A 16,986-nucleotide genomic window follows, 5' to 3' on the forward strand; every position below is an offset into this window, starting at 1 on the left:
TCGATGGGATTGCTCTCATGTAGGTGTGAATGTCAATTTACCTACCTCATCCCCATACTGTTTATATTTATTTACTTTTCTGCTCTTTTGCACACTAGTATCTATACCTGTACATGACCATCTGATCATTTATCACTCCAGTGTTAATCTGCAAAATGGTAATTATTCACCTACCTCCTCATGCCTTTTGCACACAATGTATATAGACTCTCTCTTTTTATTTTTTTATTCTACTGTGTTATTGACTTGTTAATTGTTTACTCCATGTGTAACTCTGTGTTGTCTGTTCACACTGCTATGCTTTATCTTGGCAAGGTCGCAGTTGTAAATGAGAACTTGTTCTCAACCAGCCTACCTGGTTAAATAAAGGTGAAATAAAATAAATAAATAAAAATGTTTGGTTGTGTATGTGTGTGTGTGTGTTGTTGGGGGAGGGTGAGATCCCATACTGAGAAGCACAGGGGCATTTCACGACAGTTATGCAAATGCACAAGTGGTGCACAGTGGGTGGCGGTAGGAACAGAGTCTGCCACACCCAGTGATGTGTGTGTGTTGTGTGTGTGTGAGGGAGGGGGGAGAGAGGAAACAGCGACCCTAACCTTTGATTAAACACAGATAATGGACTCAGCAGGAGTGATTCAGAGAGACAGAGAAACAGATAGAACAGGGGAGAGAGAGAGGTAGGGAAAAAGAGAACAGAGGAAAGGGAGAGAGAGAACAGAGGAAAGGGAGAGAGAGAACAGAGGAAAGGGAGAGAGAGAACAGAGGAAAGGGAGAGAGAGAACAGAGGAAAGGGAGAGAGAGAACAGAGGAAAGGGAAAAAGAGAACAGAGGAAAGGGAAAAAGAGAACAGAGGAAAGGGAGAGAGAGAACAGAGGAAAGGGAAAAAGAGAACAGAGGAAAGGGAGAGAGAGAACAGAGGAAAGGGAGAGAGAGAACTGAGAACAGCCACAGGATGATAGAGAGAGGTATGAAAGATAAATGATAGATAAATGAGATAGCGATGAGAGAGAAGCAGCAAGAGAGACCGTAGGAAAGATGACGAGGGAAGAGAGATGGAGCAACGGAGGGAAAAACAGAATGGAGGAGCGAGACTGGAAAAAGAGAGAGAGGACAGATAGTAAAAGAACAGAAAGTAAAAAGAGGGAAAAAGGAGAAGGAGAAAACAGAGAGAGGAGGGAACATGAAAAGAGGTGTTTATTACTGAAATCACCAGGAGGGAGAGAGAGATGGTGAAAGAAAGAGAGGTAGAGAAAAGAAGGGGAAAACAACAAAAGAAAAGACACCGAAAATCTCCGGAGCCTCCAGGGGATTGGCTGTAATGCTGGTTGTCACCATGGCGATGATAATAAGGGTGATTATAGCAAAGAGCATTATGATAAGATTATTATTACATTATCTGATATTAGATAACATGCCATTTTATGAGAGCACTCACCCCATTGTGTGTCTCTTTTCTCATTTCAAAGAACATCTCACTCAAGAACTGATATATCAGAAAGAAGGAGAAAAGGAGATAAGAGCGGGAGAGCTGGAGGGTGAGCTGGAGGGAGAGAGAGAGAGGGAAGGGGTATGAAGGATGAGGGAGGAAGTTGAGGTGTAGAGTATTGAAAAAGAAGAGAAAAAAGCTAAACAGACAGACATCAATTGAAATGAATTGTAATTATATGAACTGAGAGCGAGTCAGCTACAGACTGGCAGACAGACAGGTGTGAACTGTAGAGTATAACACCAGTCAGTTTTGGAGAGCTGTCAGAAACAGGCACCCTGACTCCCACTAGCCTCCACAGCCACCTCTGGAGTCTGTCAACAGCTGTCCTTGACAGCACAACACTATGTGTGTGTCAAGGTAGGGGGTCCAGATCGATACTAATCATCCACAGTAGAGTTCACCCACCAGTGATACATTCAAAAACAAATGTATACACACTATGACACTTCAATATGACACAATGTATAGAAACAGAAACACAAAGGAATGTAGCAACTCTTACAAAAATGCTTACACATACTAAACTCAAGCATCTGCATTTTTCATTCAACTCTCTAACCTTTACATTATTCCTCTGTCTCTCATCCACCCTCCTCCCTCCTCTCATTCACCCTCCTCCCTCCTCTCATTCACCCTGCTCCCTCCTCTCATTCACCCTGCTCCCTCCTCTCATTCACCCTGCTCCCTCCTCTCATTCACCCTGCTCCCTCCTCTCATTCACCCTGCTCCCCCTCTCATTCACCCTGCTCCCTCCTCTCATTCACCCTGCTCCCCCTCTCATTCACCCTGCTCCCTCCTCTCATTCACCCTGCTCCCTCCTCTCATTCACCCTGCTCCTCCTCCTCTCATTCACCCTGCTCCTCCTCCTCTCATTCACCCTGCTCCTCCTCTCATTCACCCTGCTCCTCCTCCTCTCATTCACCCTGCTCCCTCCTCCTCTCATTCACCCTCCCTCCTCCCTCCTCTCATTCACCCTCCTCCCTCCTCTCATTCACCCCTCCCTCCTCTCATTCACCCTGCTCCCTCCTCTCATTCACCCTGCTCCCTCCTCTCATTCACCCTGCTCCCTCCTCTCATTCACCCTGCTCCCTCCTCTCATTCACCCTGCTCCCTCCTCTCATTCACCCTGCTCCCTCCTCTCATTCACCCTGCTCCCTCCTCTCATTCACCCTGCTCCCTCCCTCATTCACCCTCCTCTCATTCCCTGCTCTCCTCCTCTCATTCACCCTGCTCCCTCCTCTCATTCACCCTGCTCCCTCCTCTCATTCACCCTGCTCCCCCTCTCATTCACCCTGCTCCCTCCTCTCATTCACCCTGCTCCCCCCTCTCATTCACCCTGCTCCCTCCTCTCATTCACCCTGCTCCCTCCTCTCATTCACCCTTCTCCTCCTCCTCTCATTCACCCTTCTCCTCCTCCTCTCATTCACCCTTCTCCTCCTCCTCTCATTCACCCTTCTCCTCCTCCTCTCATTCACCCTTCTCCTCCTCCTCTCATTCACCCTCCTCCCTCCTCTCAATCACCCTCCACCCTCCTCTCAATCACCCTCCTCCCTCCTCTCAATCACCCTCCTCCCTCCTCTCATTCACCCTCCTCCCTCCCTCATTCACCCTCCTCTCATTCACCCTCCTCTCATTCACCCTGCTCCCTCCTCTCATTCACCCTGCTCCCTCCTCTCATTCACCCTGCTCCCTCCTCTCATTCACCCTCCTCCCTCCTCTCATTCACCCTTCTCCTCCTCCTCTCATTCACCCTTCTCCTCCTCCTCTCATTCACCCTTCTCCTCCTCCTCTCATTCACCCTTCTCCTCCTCCTCTCATTCACCCTCCTCCCTCCTCTCATCCACCCTCCTCCCTCCTCTCATTCACCCTCCTCCCTCCTCTCATCCACCCTCCTCCCTCCTCTCATCCACCCTCCCCCTCCTCTCATTCACCCTCCTCTCATTCACCGTCCTCCCTCCTCTCATTCACTCTCCTCCCTCCTCTCATTCACTCTCCTCCTCCTCTCATTCACTCTCCTCCCTCCTCTCATTCACCCTCCTCCCTCCTCTCATTCACCCTCCTCCCTCCTCTCATTCACCCTCCTCCCTCCTCTCATTCACCCTCCTCCCTCCTCTCATTCACCCTCCTCCCTCCTCTCATTCACCCTCCTCCCTCCTCTCATTCACCCTCCTCCCTCCTCTCATTCACTCTCCTCCCTCCTCTCATCCACCCTCCTCCCTCCTCTCATTCACCCTCCTCCCTCCTCTCATTCACCCTCCTCCCTCCTCTCATTCACCCTCCTCCCTCCTCTCATTCACCCTCCCCCTCCTCTCATTCACCCTCCTCCCTCCTCTCATTCACCCTCCCCCTCCTCTCATTCACCCTCCTCTCATTCACCCTCCTCCCTCCTCTCATTCACTCTCCTCCCTCCTCTCATCCTCCCTCCTCCATTCTCTCATCCACCCTCCTCCCTCCTCTCATTCACCCTCCTCCCTCCTCTCATTCACCCTCCTCCCTCCTCTCATTCACCCTCCTCCCTCCTCTCATTCACCCTCCTCCCTCTTCTCATCCACCCTCCTCTCATTCACCCTCCTCCTCCTCTCATGCACCCTCCTCCCTCCCTCCTCTCATCCACCCTCCTCCTCCCTCCTCTCATCCACCCTTCTCCCCCCCTCCCTCTCCTCCTCCTCCTCCCACCCTCCCTCCCCCCTCCCTCTCCTCCTCCTCCTCCCACCCTCCCTTTCTCACCTTTTGGAGGTGGTCTTGATGATCTCAGAGACTTTCTCCATGTAGTCAGTAGCCAACACCACAATCTCTTCATCCTCAGAGAAGTTATCATGGAAAATTCTGTCCAACAAACGTTTCCAATGCAGCTGAAGAGGAGAGGAAGAGGGAGAGGAGAGGAAGAGGGAGAGGGAGAGGAGAGGAAGAGGGAGAGGAGAGGAAGGGGGAGAGGAAGAGGAGAGGGCAGGAAGAGGAGAGGGCAGGAAGGGGGTGAGGAGAGGGCAGGAAGAGGAGAGCAGATGAAGGGGAGAGGAGAGGAAGAGGAGAGGGCAGGAAGAGGAGAGGAGAGGAAGAGGAGAGGAGAGGAGGGGGAGAGGAGTGGAGGGATAGGAGGTTTTAGGTTTTAACAAGTGTGAGAGAAAATTTTGTTTGTGCTTTTCTAATAACTAATTCAATTGTGTTCATGCAAGTGACCGATTGATTATGTCTGCGAGGAATCCTCACTATCAGTATAAGCAATTTGGCAGTAAGCCCAGAACATTGCTTTGAGGACCAAAAAGAGTGTCTCAGTTTCAAGGTCTCAGGTTGGAAATAAGAAGCCTTGTGATGTATTGGTTGGCTACATGCAGGAACCAAACGTTAATGATGAATTAATGATGAATAATGAATCATGTAAATCATGCAAATATAATTGATCTGTGTAAGCAGTATATAAGAGAACTAACAGGACTGCCCCGGCGGATCTCCTGACCGACATGTACTACCTGGTTTCATTAAGTTTGTTGGAACCTCTCCAGCTTGCTGATAAAAAATAATTGTATTGAATTTTTTATTTAACCTTTATTTAACTAGGCAAGTCAGTTAGGAATAAATTCTTATTTACAATGACAGCCTACCAAAAGGCCTCCTGTGGGGATGGGGGCTGGGATAAAAATAAAAAATAGAACAAAACACACATCACAACAAGAGAAACACCACAACATGACATAAAGAGAGACCGAAGACAACAACATAACATTGCAGCAACACATGAAAATGCACCATGGTAGCAACACAACATGACAACAACCTGGTACAATAGCAACACGTGACAGCACAAAACAGTACACACATTATTTGGCACAGACAACAACACAAAGGGCAAGAAGTTAGAGACAACAATACATCACGCAAAGCAGCAACAACTGTCAGTAAGAGTGCCCATGATTGAGTCTTTGAATGAAGAGATGGAGATGGTAAATGTAATATTGACTTTGAGTCCCTTGTGGGAATTTCCGTAACACAAGTTAAGAAAATAGGATTGTTGTCACCCTGCTCTGATGAAAGGGAGATTCCAACAAACCTTTATTGTACCAGTAAGGAAAGTGCAAATGCTGCCTCCACAATATCAAAGATATATAGAGGATAACAAGAAGGTAAAGCCATAAAAGAAACCCTGCTCATAATTTAGGTCATCCACAACACAAAGTTCCTCTTTAACTACTGACCATACAGCATCCCTGTAATCCCAAATTGTCTCATAATCTCCCACTATTATTAACAGGCAATAGTGGGATAGCAGAAAAGAGAGAGTGAAAGAGGGAGAGGGATAAATCAGAATGAACGTAATTGACATCCCCCTATTTGACCATGTCTGTCTGTCTGAATGTGTTCTGATGTAGGATCTTAATTTAATCCAGTTTGCTACAGCAGGAAAATAATCTCTCTCACTTTCCATTTGCACCTTTTAGTAATCTCTTTCGCATTTCTTTCATTCATTCTTTCTTTCTTTTTCTCTCATGTTTCTTTCTCTCGTTTTATCAGTGATGCTAGTGAAGCTCACTTCATTCATCTCTCTCTCTGTCCATGTCCATTCCCCCATTCACTCCACGCCCTTCTTCTCCAATCAGAAGTGATGGAGCAGCTCTGAATTCTCCATCAGTTTCCTGCTGCTGTCCAAGTCATCTTACGGCTCTCCCCTCCTGTCTTCCCCCCTCTCCTCCCCTCAGTCCCTCTTTCCCCCAGATTCATCCCATATGCCCCCCCATCAGTCCCCCCCCCCATCCTCCTTCTGAAGTCCCCCGTCGACCCCTATTTATCCCGTCCTCTCCCTTCCTCTACCCTCTTTCTCCTTCCTTCCGTAGCCCCCCGTTGGTCTCCTTCTATCCCCGGAAGGCGGACAGCTTCGCTGAGCCACGGAGGCGTGGGTATGAGAGGTTCACGGGGCCTAGAATGGCCCCCCGCCTTACACACACACTTCACAATGCTCTGCTGGAGATCAGCTCTTAATCCATCACACTTCTGCCCACACACAACACAAATGTATGTGTGTGTGTGTGTGTGTGTGTGTGTGTGTGTGTGTGTGTGTGTGGGTGTGGTACTCACACTAGGAGCGATGCGCTGTAGTTGTCTCAGGGTGATGCGGTTGTACATAGTGTTGATGTCCTTTCTCTGTTCATCATACTCAGACACAGTAATCTGAAACAGAGGGGAAAAAACATTACAACTGAACACACGCATATAGACATGCACATGCACACACACACACACGCACAAACACACACACATAGACTGCACACACACAAATACACACCAAACACACACACACACACTTACGTTGGCTAGGAGTGTTTCCAGCTGTAGGATCTCTTTGGATTTCTGAGTGGCATTGTGAGCCCCCAGCATGCTTAGCAGACGCTCCATCAGGGCCTTGTAAGCCGCCAGGATCTGTCCATGACATCATCATTAATGGTCAATGGACAGCAGTGTGACATGTGGCAGAGCAGACAGGATAACAAAGGGAACAGAGATGACAGGAACAAACAGGTGGATGGATGGAGAAGAAAGGAATTGGTCGATAAGTGAACAGATGGAGAGATGGAGTGGTGGATAGAAAGAGGGAGGAGGTAATCCTTTACCTTCACACTGTCCTCATCCTGCCCCAGGTACAGAGTCCTCTCAGGCAGTGTGAGCCCCTCCTGATCAATCTACAAATACACACGTACGATCACAGTCAAGGGAACACATATGGACATGTGTAATCAACACAGACATGTAAGTAAACAGATGGTATATCAGTCAGATGATAAACAGTAAGGTGTTCACACACGCAGAGAGACACTCTGACAGAGACACTCTTACCCTGATAGCGTTGCGTGAGGAGTTCTTATCATCCACGTTGACAGTCAGAGAGAAGAAGACCGCAGTGCTGTACACCCCCTGGGTCCTATAGAGCAACTCGTTAAAGTCTGGTCTGGCTGGTGCAGTACTGCTCTCCCACCCCGCACCACCAGAGGGCACTCCAACCAGGTCCCACCCACCACAGCTGTCAATCACCTCCGTCATGGGTCCCGACCCCAGCTTGTCAATCTCCTGGATGTTCACACAGGAGCGGTAGAACTCTTTCACCTTGCGTTCCGCCGAGTCCACGGTGTGCCGGTGCACTGGCTCCAGCAGGAGACGTTGTAGCTTCTCCTCGTTGTGCTCTCCGATGGAGGTGATGATGCCATAGCTCAGCTTGTCCTCTGGGATGCCATGGCGCTGTAGCCAGCCGCCACAGGCAAAGCTGTAGAAATCCTGGCAGGGCTGGATGGTGGGGTCGATGTTGGCCTGGATGAAGCGTGCGGCGCGGACTAACGAGCGTTTCTTCTGGCAGTCCTGTCTGCAGTGCGCCTCTTGCTGGAAGTCCAGGGAGATGTATTTGAGTGCCAGCATGCTGCCCAGGATGACACACATCCCCACAGCAAACACCAGAGCAGAGAGCAGGCAGATCTCCCTGCGGCTCCAACGAGGAAGTCCCTGTCCTCTGTTGATGCCACTCAGGTCCCGACTCCGATCACTGGCCCCGCCCCCTTTGCCTCGGCCACGACCAATATTTCGGTCTAGGCTCCCGCCCAGGTGCAGGCTCATGCCGTTGCTAAGGGTGCCGCTGCTATAGCGACCACCATACTTCACCTCCTGGAACTCATCGTAGTGGGCTGTGAGGGAGTATGTCTTCTCCATGGCAACGAGAGTTGATTAGAGTTACGTTGTTGAAAAAAAGAGACTGATAGAGGGAGTGGTGGAAGGTGGTAGAGAGAAGAGTCTTTCAGATGGCCATGTCCCTTCCGGCCTGATATGGGCGAGGGCACCCACTAGAGGGCTAAAGGGGTAATGCAGGCCAAATGCCCTGGGCTCTCCTAAACACACTGCCTCTTGTATGTCTCCTCTGCTACCCTTACAGAGTTAGGGAACACTGAGGCTCTCTCTCTGTTTCTCTGTCAGTATATCTCTGGGTCTTGGTCTCTCTTTCCCTTTTGCCCTGTCTTCCTCTCTTCCTTTTCACCCAGTGGAGCCTCAGCCTGTCTGGCAATAGAAAAGGAGGAGAGGAAGAGGGAGGGAGGGAGTGGATGAGACAGAAGATGGAATCCATGATTACAGCACTGAGATAAGACAAAGGGTTCTGTCTCTTTTGAGATGCTCTTCTTTCAGTCTGTCGTTCTTTCCTAAAGTTCTTTGGATTGATTTCTGACACCCATCCATCAGGGAGATGATTTTGCTCTGTAACTCATGACTTTGGATGGATCAATAGGGAGTAGGGGAGGCGAAAGGGAGGGAGAGAGAGAGGATGAGGAGAGGAGAGGAGAGGAGAGGAGAGAGGGAGGGAGATGGAGAGAGAGGATGAGGAGAGGAGAGAGGGAGGGAGAGGTAGGAAGATGGAGAGAGAGGATGAGGAGAGGAGAGAGGGAGGGAGAGGTAGGAAGATGGAGAGAGAGGATGAGGAGAGGAGAGAGGGAGGGAGAGGTAGGAAGATGGAGAGAGAGGATGAGGAGAGGAGAGAGGGAGGGAGAGGTAGGAAGATGGAGAGAGAGGATGAGGAGAGGAGAGAGGGAGGGAGAGGTAGGAAGATGGAGAGAGAGGATGAGGAGAGGAGAGAGGGAGGGAGAGAGAGAGAGAGGATGGGGGAGTGTGCAAAGGGAGGGGAGAGGGGTAGATAAAGATGCAGAAAAAGGGGGAGAAGGAAGAAAGAGGGATGGAAATGGCATGGAAGAGTTATTTAGACAGGCAGGAATAGACATTCTGCAGGACTGGTTGTGAGGACACACATACCAGCCAGGTCACCCGTGGTACAAGTCAGTATTCGACATCCATCCATGTCTGAGGACATCAGGAGATGATGTGGAAGCTGGTCACTAGGGGTAACAGTGAATGCTGTTACCTTGGAGTAGGTTGCTAGGGCGATGGGGATGGTGGATAGACGTAAGCATCTGCCTCTGATTCCAAAGGTTGCAAGTTTGAATTTATAGTTAGAAAGTGGTTTTTGATATTTTTGTTTTAAGTCTATCCCAAACCTTAACCAAGTTAATGCCAATCCTTAGTAATGCTGAGTTAATATCCTAAACTTAACCTTAAACACTTTGAATGCTGACGTTTGGAACAACTTCAAAATTTGACATGTGTGGAACATGGATGGATGTCCAATTCTGACGTGAGACCGTGAGAGCTGGGAGCACACACACACACACACACACACCACACACACACACACACACAGACACACACCACACCAGGTGATAAATTCACAAGCACGTAAAAAACACTTAGCAATAGAAGAAAAGACTGTTAAAGACATCAGAGCCAAAGTTTTAAACTCTCAGAGGAGATATTGAGTATCAATTCACAAAGATCGTTTCCCAGCTTCCAGAAGTTCCATCAGTCTGAGACTGGCTTTTCACTATAGTGGAGTGAGACAACACACACACAGTCACACATACACACACACACATCAACACAACACACACACCACACACACAAGTTCCACACAGTCACAGACACACACACACACACACACACACACACACACACACACACACACACACACACACACACACACACACACAATGACACTCTCTTTCTTTGTTTTGCCTCAGGAAAGTGAGCGGAGATGTCAAAGATTTGGAAAGAGGGCAGCCAGGGTGCGTGTTGAGGCCAGGGTGCGTGTTGAGACCTGGGTGCGTGTTGAGGCCAGGGTGTGTGTTGAGGCCAGGGTGCGTGTTGAGGCCAGGGTGCGTGTTGAGGCCAGGGTGCTTGAGCATCTTGCTCTGTGTTTGTTTGGCGTGTGGAGGCCAGTGTGCGTGTGGAGGCCAGGGTGCGTGTGGAGGCCAGGGTGCGTGTTGAGACCAGGGTGCGTGTTGAGACCAGGGTGCGTGTTGAGACCAGGGTGCGTGTTGAGACCAGGGTGCGTGTTGAGACCAGGGTGCGTGTTGAGACCAGGGTGCATGTTGAGACCAGGGTGCGTGTTGAGACCAGGGTGCGTGTTGAGACCAGGGTGCGTGTTGAGGCCAGGGTGCGTGTTGAGGCCAGGGTGCATGTTGAGGCCAGGGTGCATGAGCATCTTGCTCTGTGTTTGTTTGGCGTGTTGAGGCCAGGGTGTGTGTTGAGGCCAGGGTGCATGTTGAGGCCAGGGTGCATGTTGAGACCAGGGTGCATGAGCATCTTGCTCTGTGTTTGTTTGGCGTGTTGAGGCCAGGGTGTGTATTGAGGCCAGGGTGCATGTTGAGGCCAGGGTGCATGTTGAGGCCAGGGTGCATGTTGAGGCCAGGGTGCATGTTGAGGCCAGGGTGCATGTTGAGGCCAGGGTGCGTGTTGAGGCCAGGGTGCATGAGCATCTTGCTCTGTGTTTGTTTGGCGTGTTGAGGCCAGGGTGCGTGTTGAGGCCAGGGTGCGTGTTGAGGCCAGGGTGCGTGTTGAGGCCAGGGTGTGTGTTGCGGCCAGGGTGCGTGTTGAGGCCAGGGTGCATGTTGAGACCAGGGTGCGTGTTGAGACCAGGGTGCATGAGCATCTTGCTCTGTGTTTGTTTGGCGTGTTGAGGCCAGGGTGTGTGTTGAGGCCAGGGTGCATGAGCATCTTGCTCTGTGTTTGTTTGGCGTGTTGAGGCCAGGGTGCGTGTTGAGGCCAGGGTGCGTGTTGAGGCCAGGGTGCGTGTTGAGGCCAGGGTGCGTGTTGAGGCCAGGGTGCGTGTTGAGGCCAGGGTGTGTGTTGAGGCCAGGGTGCGTGTTGAGGCCAGGGTGCGTGTTGAGGCCAGGGTGCGTGTTGAGGCCAGGGTGCGTGTTGAGGCCAGGGTGCATGAGCATCTTGCTCTGTGTTTGTTTGGCTGTTAGTTGTCTACCAAATGAACCCAGTGAATTGTGGGTCCCTTGAAGTTAGACTTGGCAGCCATCAGTAACTTGATACTTGTGATTGTCTTACCTTCTGTACAGTTCAGCATTAAAGAGTTTATTTCTAAAATGATATATCCACACTTTTTCCACATTGTGTTTTTTCATCAGAAATGATTGCTTATCTTCATGTGTGTGTAAATGATTGCTTACCTTCATGTGTGTGTAAATGATTGCTTACCTTCATGTGTGTGTAAATGATTGCTTACCTTCATGTGTGTGTAAATGATTGCTTACCTTCATGTGTGTGTAAATGATTGCTTACCTTCATGTGTGTGTAAATGATTGCTTACCTTCATGTGTGTGTAAATGATTGCTTACCTTCATGTGTGTGTAAATGATTGCTTACCTTCATGTGTGTGTAAATTATTGCTTACCTTCATGTGTGTGTAAATGATTGCTTACCTTCATGTGTGTGTAAATGATTATTGTTCTCAGATTTTTCATTCACAGATTTTAGATGTGTATGAAAATGTTGTTTTTTTTGAGCGGAGGGGAGGGGACAAACGCTATACTGCATATCCATTGTTTAGCTGGAATAGAATGTTAGTATCCTGTATATTTGATTGTGATATGTGGTGGTCTCACCTAGCTACAGTATCTTATGAACCCACTTACTGTAAGTCACTCTGGATAAGAGCATTTACTAAATGACAAATGTAAAATGCAAATGTTTTACATACAGATCTCATATTACTCAATTTAATTAGAATTTTAAATTATATTTTAAAATATTGATAATAGAAATGTATAATTTGTACATCTCTTATTGAAAGTGTACTTATGTTACATTTGTCTGGGTAAAACCTAGCAGTACTACTTATTTATCTGAGAGTGAGGAGCTTTTAAAAAAACAAACATTATTTGTCTCTCTGAAATGAAACCATCAAGTGATAGATTTTAAACAAATACAGTTATATGCCTGTCATTGAACAACCCCATGCCATGATTAGATAATGTTAAAAACACACCTTTCATTATTTCTTTCAACAATAAAAGCTAATTTACCAACATTTCTGAAAATGGATACATAGCGTTTGGAACTAAACTTTTCAATATGTACTCTATGATGACCTGTCGTCCACTATGGTCCAGTACACCAAATATTGTTTTTGAGTGTAAGAAATAAAACAAAACTCTGTGCACAGAAGTGGATCGAGGTCCAGTGCTGGTTTTGACAGGAACAACTAACTAACTAACTAAATATATATATATATATATATATAGTATTCATAAACAAGAGGAAAAAAATAAGAAATACACACCAAAGTCATTGTTTTTGAGTGTGAGAAAGAACGACACACAGTCTGCATTATATCAGCGTATGTGTGCGTGGAATCTGAATTTGAGCATGTCTGTATATATAAATGAATCTAACTATAATTGTGGTTCACATCATCTGGAACAAGAGAGGAGGAAGATGTTTGTGCGGAGGGAGAGACAGTAGGGACAGTAGGGACACAGACACAATCACATTGATGACCTGCCTCCCACTGATGAGATACCAGACTGCAAATCAACATTGCTATTCACACCTGCTCAACTTTAGCCAGTACAGGAACTATAGAGAGGGAGAGCAGAAGAGGAGAGGAGAGTGGGAGTAAGAGTGGAAGAGGCAGAGTTGTTTCTCAGTGTGTGAGGAGAGAACACACTCGGCACAGACGTCAGTTCAACATCTAGTTTGGATTTACATTTGATAGAGTTGTCAACTATCGTAAATTCAATGTGAAATTAACCAAAAATGTCAGCATGTCATTGGATTTAGGTTCAAAGTTAAAAACCTATATGCCCTTACGTTGATGACATTTTGCAAATCCAATGAGTTTTCTAAATAGATTCAACATCATAACATTGATTTTTTGGGTTGAAATGATGGGGAAACAACTTTGACTCAACCAGTTTTTGGCCAATGGGAAAGGGGGAAGAGAGAATGTGTAATTGAGGGAGAGAGGTAGTGAGGAAGAACATATTTGTTGCTCTTTTTGTGGAAGGGTAAAAGAGGAAGAGAAAGGGGTTGACTATAAAGGGGAGTGGGAAGAGGGTGGGGGGAGGAGCTGGGATGAAAGATGAAATGAAGGGGGAGGAAAAGTGAGAATTGTGTTTCTTCACAAGATGCCATTATCTACCCTCTCCATCATCCATCACAAGTCACGACTCTCCCCCTCTGTCGCACGCACACACACACACACATGAATGTATTATAAACACTGATATTCACTCTTGATGGACCATACATACACTCACCGAATGCTGTATCTCATATCAACATACACACATAGGCACAAATTGGTAGGATAACCTCGTGCATGGAGAGGGACACACACACTAACATCCAATATATCCTGAAAACAATTACAGAATCATAACACACACACTAACAGAGTCCTCTTGCAGTGGACAAACATAAAATTGTATTGCCCACACTGTGCGGCTAATGGATTGGTTCTGATTGGCATCGCTATGAGAGGAGAAGCTGATGAATGGCTGTTTACCAGACATGATAGGTCTAATGTCTGAGAGTGAAATGAATGCTGCTCTGTCCTGCACAGTCCACACACACACATTCTCATACACATATTGCACTTGCGCACACACACAGCCTAAATGCATCATGAATACACTCAGGATGATGCATAGTACCCCACCAGTTGTCAAGCTCTTCTCATATATCACCTCTCAAACAGAGAACATAGATAGCCTTTAGGACACAGTTCAGTTCAAACAACTATAGGCACACACACACACACAAATAAAACAAAGGTTGCACACAAGAACCTCTTATGCACACAGGCCCACTACACCCATCTTGTCCAGAGCATGTCCTGAGTCGCTAACCACCCTTCATAAATCCTAAATACGATCAATGGACCGAAGAGCACGACGCCGGAGGGGTCAGGTTAAGATCAATGCTATTATGATCCAATTAATTTCAGCGCACAATAGGTTATCGTATAGAATGGGGAGCAGGGGAGGAATCACGCGTCTCTGGCTTTCCCGCTGCCTGCCATGTACACGCATCCATCCGGGCTTGGAGACCCAGGACAGCGCCATACTGTAAATTGGTTTATTTCCCTCTAATCAAAGTGGTCACGGACCCTGACGGATCACATTCAGTAGTACTGGAGTTTCTGAGCAGGCTGGTTCCCACCAACTCTTATCACCGCCTGCCAGAGGCTGCGCACACAGCAGAGAGCCGTAGTGATGGTGTAGGGCTACAGACACGCTATAGTGTGAAATAGTTTTAGAGAACACTGTTGCATAAGAACCAAAAGGAACCTGAAACAGAAATATTTCTGACAGGAATTTACACTTTTCGTGTCTCTCTTACACACAGCCACTGGCCCTTTTGTGTAACTAGCTGGAACGCTGTTACACAAACGATTGTGCGCCCCAGACCCTCGAGGGCATCCCGGGTCTCTTCCTTTCACCCTTGTCACGCAGCCACCAGGATGCTAATTCAATTAACCCGGCTTGGGTGACCACATCGAGGCTCTACACACTCAGTCAACTCGCTCGCCATGGCCACTCGATATCATCAGTGCCACTGAAATGGATACAATGATAAGCGGCGGAGCTACGACAGTGAGAAAGAGGCAGATGATCGGAGATCTCTCTGTTTTACTGAGTGTCACATTCAATTTGTAAACGAACCGACGAAAGTCTTATTTAAAATCCAACTTTGTCTGTGGAAAATACATGGCGCGTGAAATCCCATGTAATAGCCTCCTAATCTTATTCTGACATCATTTTGACAACTGAAGGCAAAATGATCAATGTTCATCTTCATAACTTTCATACTAAACGTTCACACATAAACTAATTTGGGATGTAGTGATTGCGTTGGTCCTACTGGAGAAACCAGAACACTGCTCCACGGTTTACATACAGGGGCTATAGAACACATTCATCAAACAGAGCATCCTGAAATAACACATTTCAATTCTACTCTCTGCTAGTGGCTATAAAAGCGATGCAAAACAATATTAATTTAACGCCTGTGCTATTGCAAACACATTTAACTGCTTGGAATTAGACAGGCATGCCACGATATACACTTAGAATGGGTACACACACACTTACCGGCACGAAGTCAGTGTTCAGAGTCTGTCCATGCGCTTCAGATGTAAGTCTGGTCTGCGACAGTAGTTCTGATCGTGTCCTGTCCATGCATGTACTTACGGCAGCTGGTCAGGGGGCTAGACGCTGGAACAAGCCACTCACTGCTGCTCCGCTGCAGCAGCTGACCCCCCAGCATGAAACGCAAATCCAAAAATGCGAGACTTCGTATGTGAGTGTGAGAGAGATAGCGTATGTTGACCGACAGGGAGAGAGAGGAGTTAGGAAAGAGAGAGGGAGAGACTGAGATTGAAGATTTAGCCTACCGCAACCACGGTTGACAATAAGTGAGTAGCCTGTCGTTCAATGTTGCCTCCATAATAAGTGAATAGCCTGCCTTCAATGTTGCTTCTATAATAAGTGAATAGCCTGTCTTCAATTCTGCCATTTGATTATTTTCATCAAATATAACATACGCACAAGGCTATAGCCTAAACATAATGAAATAGTCTACATTATCATCAAAAGTCAGTTTAAGAGGTTATTAAACTGTGGAGAAACCTAATCCAAGCCCATAGAGCCACACATAATGCAAACATTACATTTAAAGTTACTATGCAAATCAGTGAAATAACTGCCCATTTCATTACACCTTATCTCATAGGGCGTTTGCCAGAATAAGAGGCGGCGGGAAACCATGCTGTTGCGCCCGATCTTGACACTAGACTGACCAAAAAAGTTGTAAAGATGTCAACAGATGGACAAAATAAATCAAACAGGTTCGTTGCTCTCAATGCCTCCCGGTGACTGGATATACTAACCATTTGCTGACCATGATCCCTCACCCAAAGAAAAGGAAAACATTTCAGATGACGCCTGTGGGTATGTGTCAAATTACTTGATTTCAGAAGATCTATAGCCGTATATCGACAGGTATCACTTTGAACACACCGTCAGTGTGGAGAGATCATTAGCGTTATGTGTTACTAAGCTACTGCCAGTAGCCTAAACTAGCTCTGAGGGGAAACTGAAAGGTAAACACGGGTGAGAAGCAGCAGACAGACACTGAGCCGGTCCACCATAGGCCTGTCTGGTCTGGTCTGCTCGCTCAGGTGTAACGTCCAAGGGGACTGAGCACTCCGGGAAATTACACTGCGACACCAAGCCTACAGTCATTATCATTATAAAGGGGGGGGGCACGGACGATGAAAACAGATGAGCCACGATCGATTAGTGTTTTTGACACGGGCTTTCGGATGAGTGGCGCGTGCGGGTACCCTGGGACTTTTATTCATCGGAGTTTAATTACGGTGCACCTGCCGCCAGTGCCACGAACGAGGAAACCCACACCGTGTTAACCTCACCCATACAACCATTTCAGGACAAAAATCGAAGAGTTTTTGAGTCTTAACTTTGAGTCTGTGTTTGAGCTTCTAAAAATATGAATTAAGTAGGCTACTGGTTCATTCAGGTCCAGGACACCTTGCAAATGTTGCCTAACTGCCAGACATGTAAATAGAACAGAATGTAATTAAAACAAATTAAAATGGAAAATGACAT

The 16,986-nt window shown here is 47.3% G+C and overlaps 1 protein-coding gene across 1 annotated transcript in view; it reads right to left on the reverse strand.

The window, feature by feature from the left end:
* The window catches only part of LOC135553084 (endothelin-converting enzyme-like 1), a 31,144-nt gene extending 15,583 nt beyond the window's left edge, over nt 1-15,561 (reverse strand). Inside the window, exons 1-7 of the mRNA XM_064985177.1 lie at nt 15,451-15,561; nt 8,014-8,514; nt 7,316-7,977; nt 7,093-7,161; nt 6,791-6,901; nt 6,560-6,652; nt 4,220-4,344 (exon numbers count right to left, since the gene is read on the reverse strand). Coding sequence (XP_064841249.1) covers nt 4,220-4,344; nt 6,560-6,652; nt 6,791-6,901; nt 7,093-7,161; nt 7,316-7,977; nt 8,014-8,176 — 1,223 coding nt within the window. The 5' untranslated portion in view covers nt 8,177-8,514; nt 15,451-15,561. The remainder of the gene's footprint in view (nt 1-4,219; nt 4,345-6,559; nt 6,653-6,790; nt 6,902-7,092; nt 7,162-7,315; nt 7,978-8,013; nt 8,515-15,450) is intronic.
* Between the last annotated feature and the right edge of the window lie 1,425 nt (nt 15,562-16,986).

This window comes from Oncorhynchus masou, chromosome 13 (assembly GCF_036934945.1).
Source record: "Oncorhynchus masou masou isolate Uvic2021 chromosome 13, UVic_Omas_1.1, whole genome shotgun sequence".
In the NCBI taxonomy this organism is placed as follows: domain Eukaryota; kingdom Metazoa; phylum Chordata; class Actinopteri; order Salmoniformes; family Salmonidae; genus Oncorhynchus; species Oncorhynchus masou.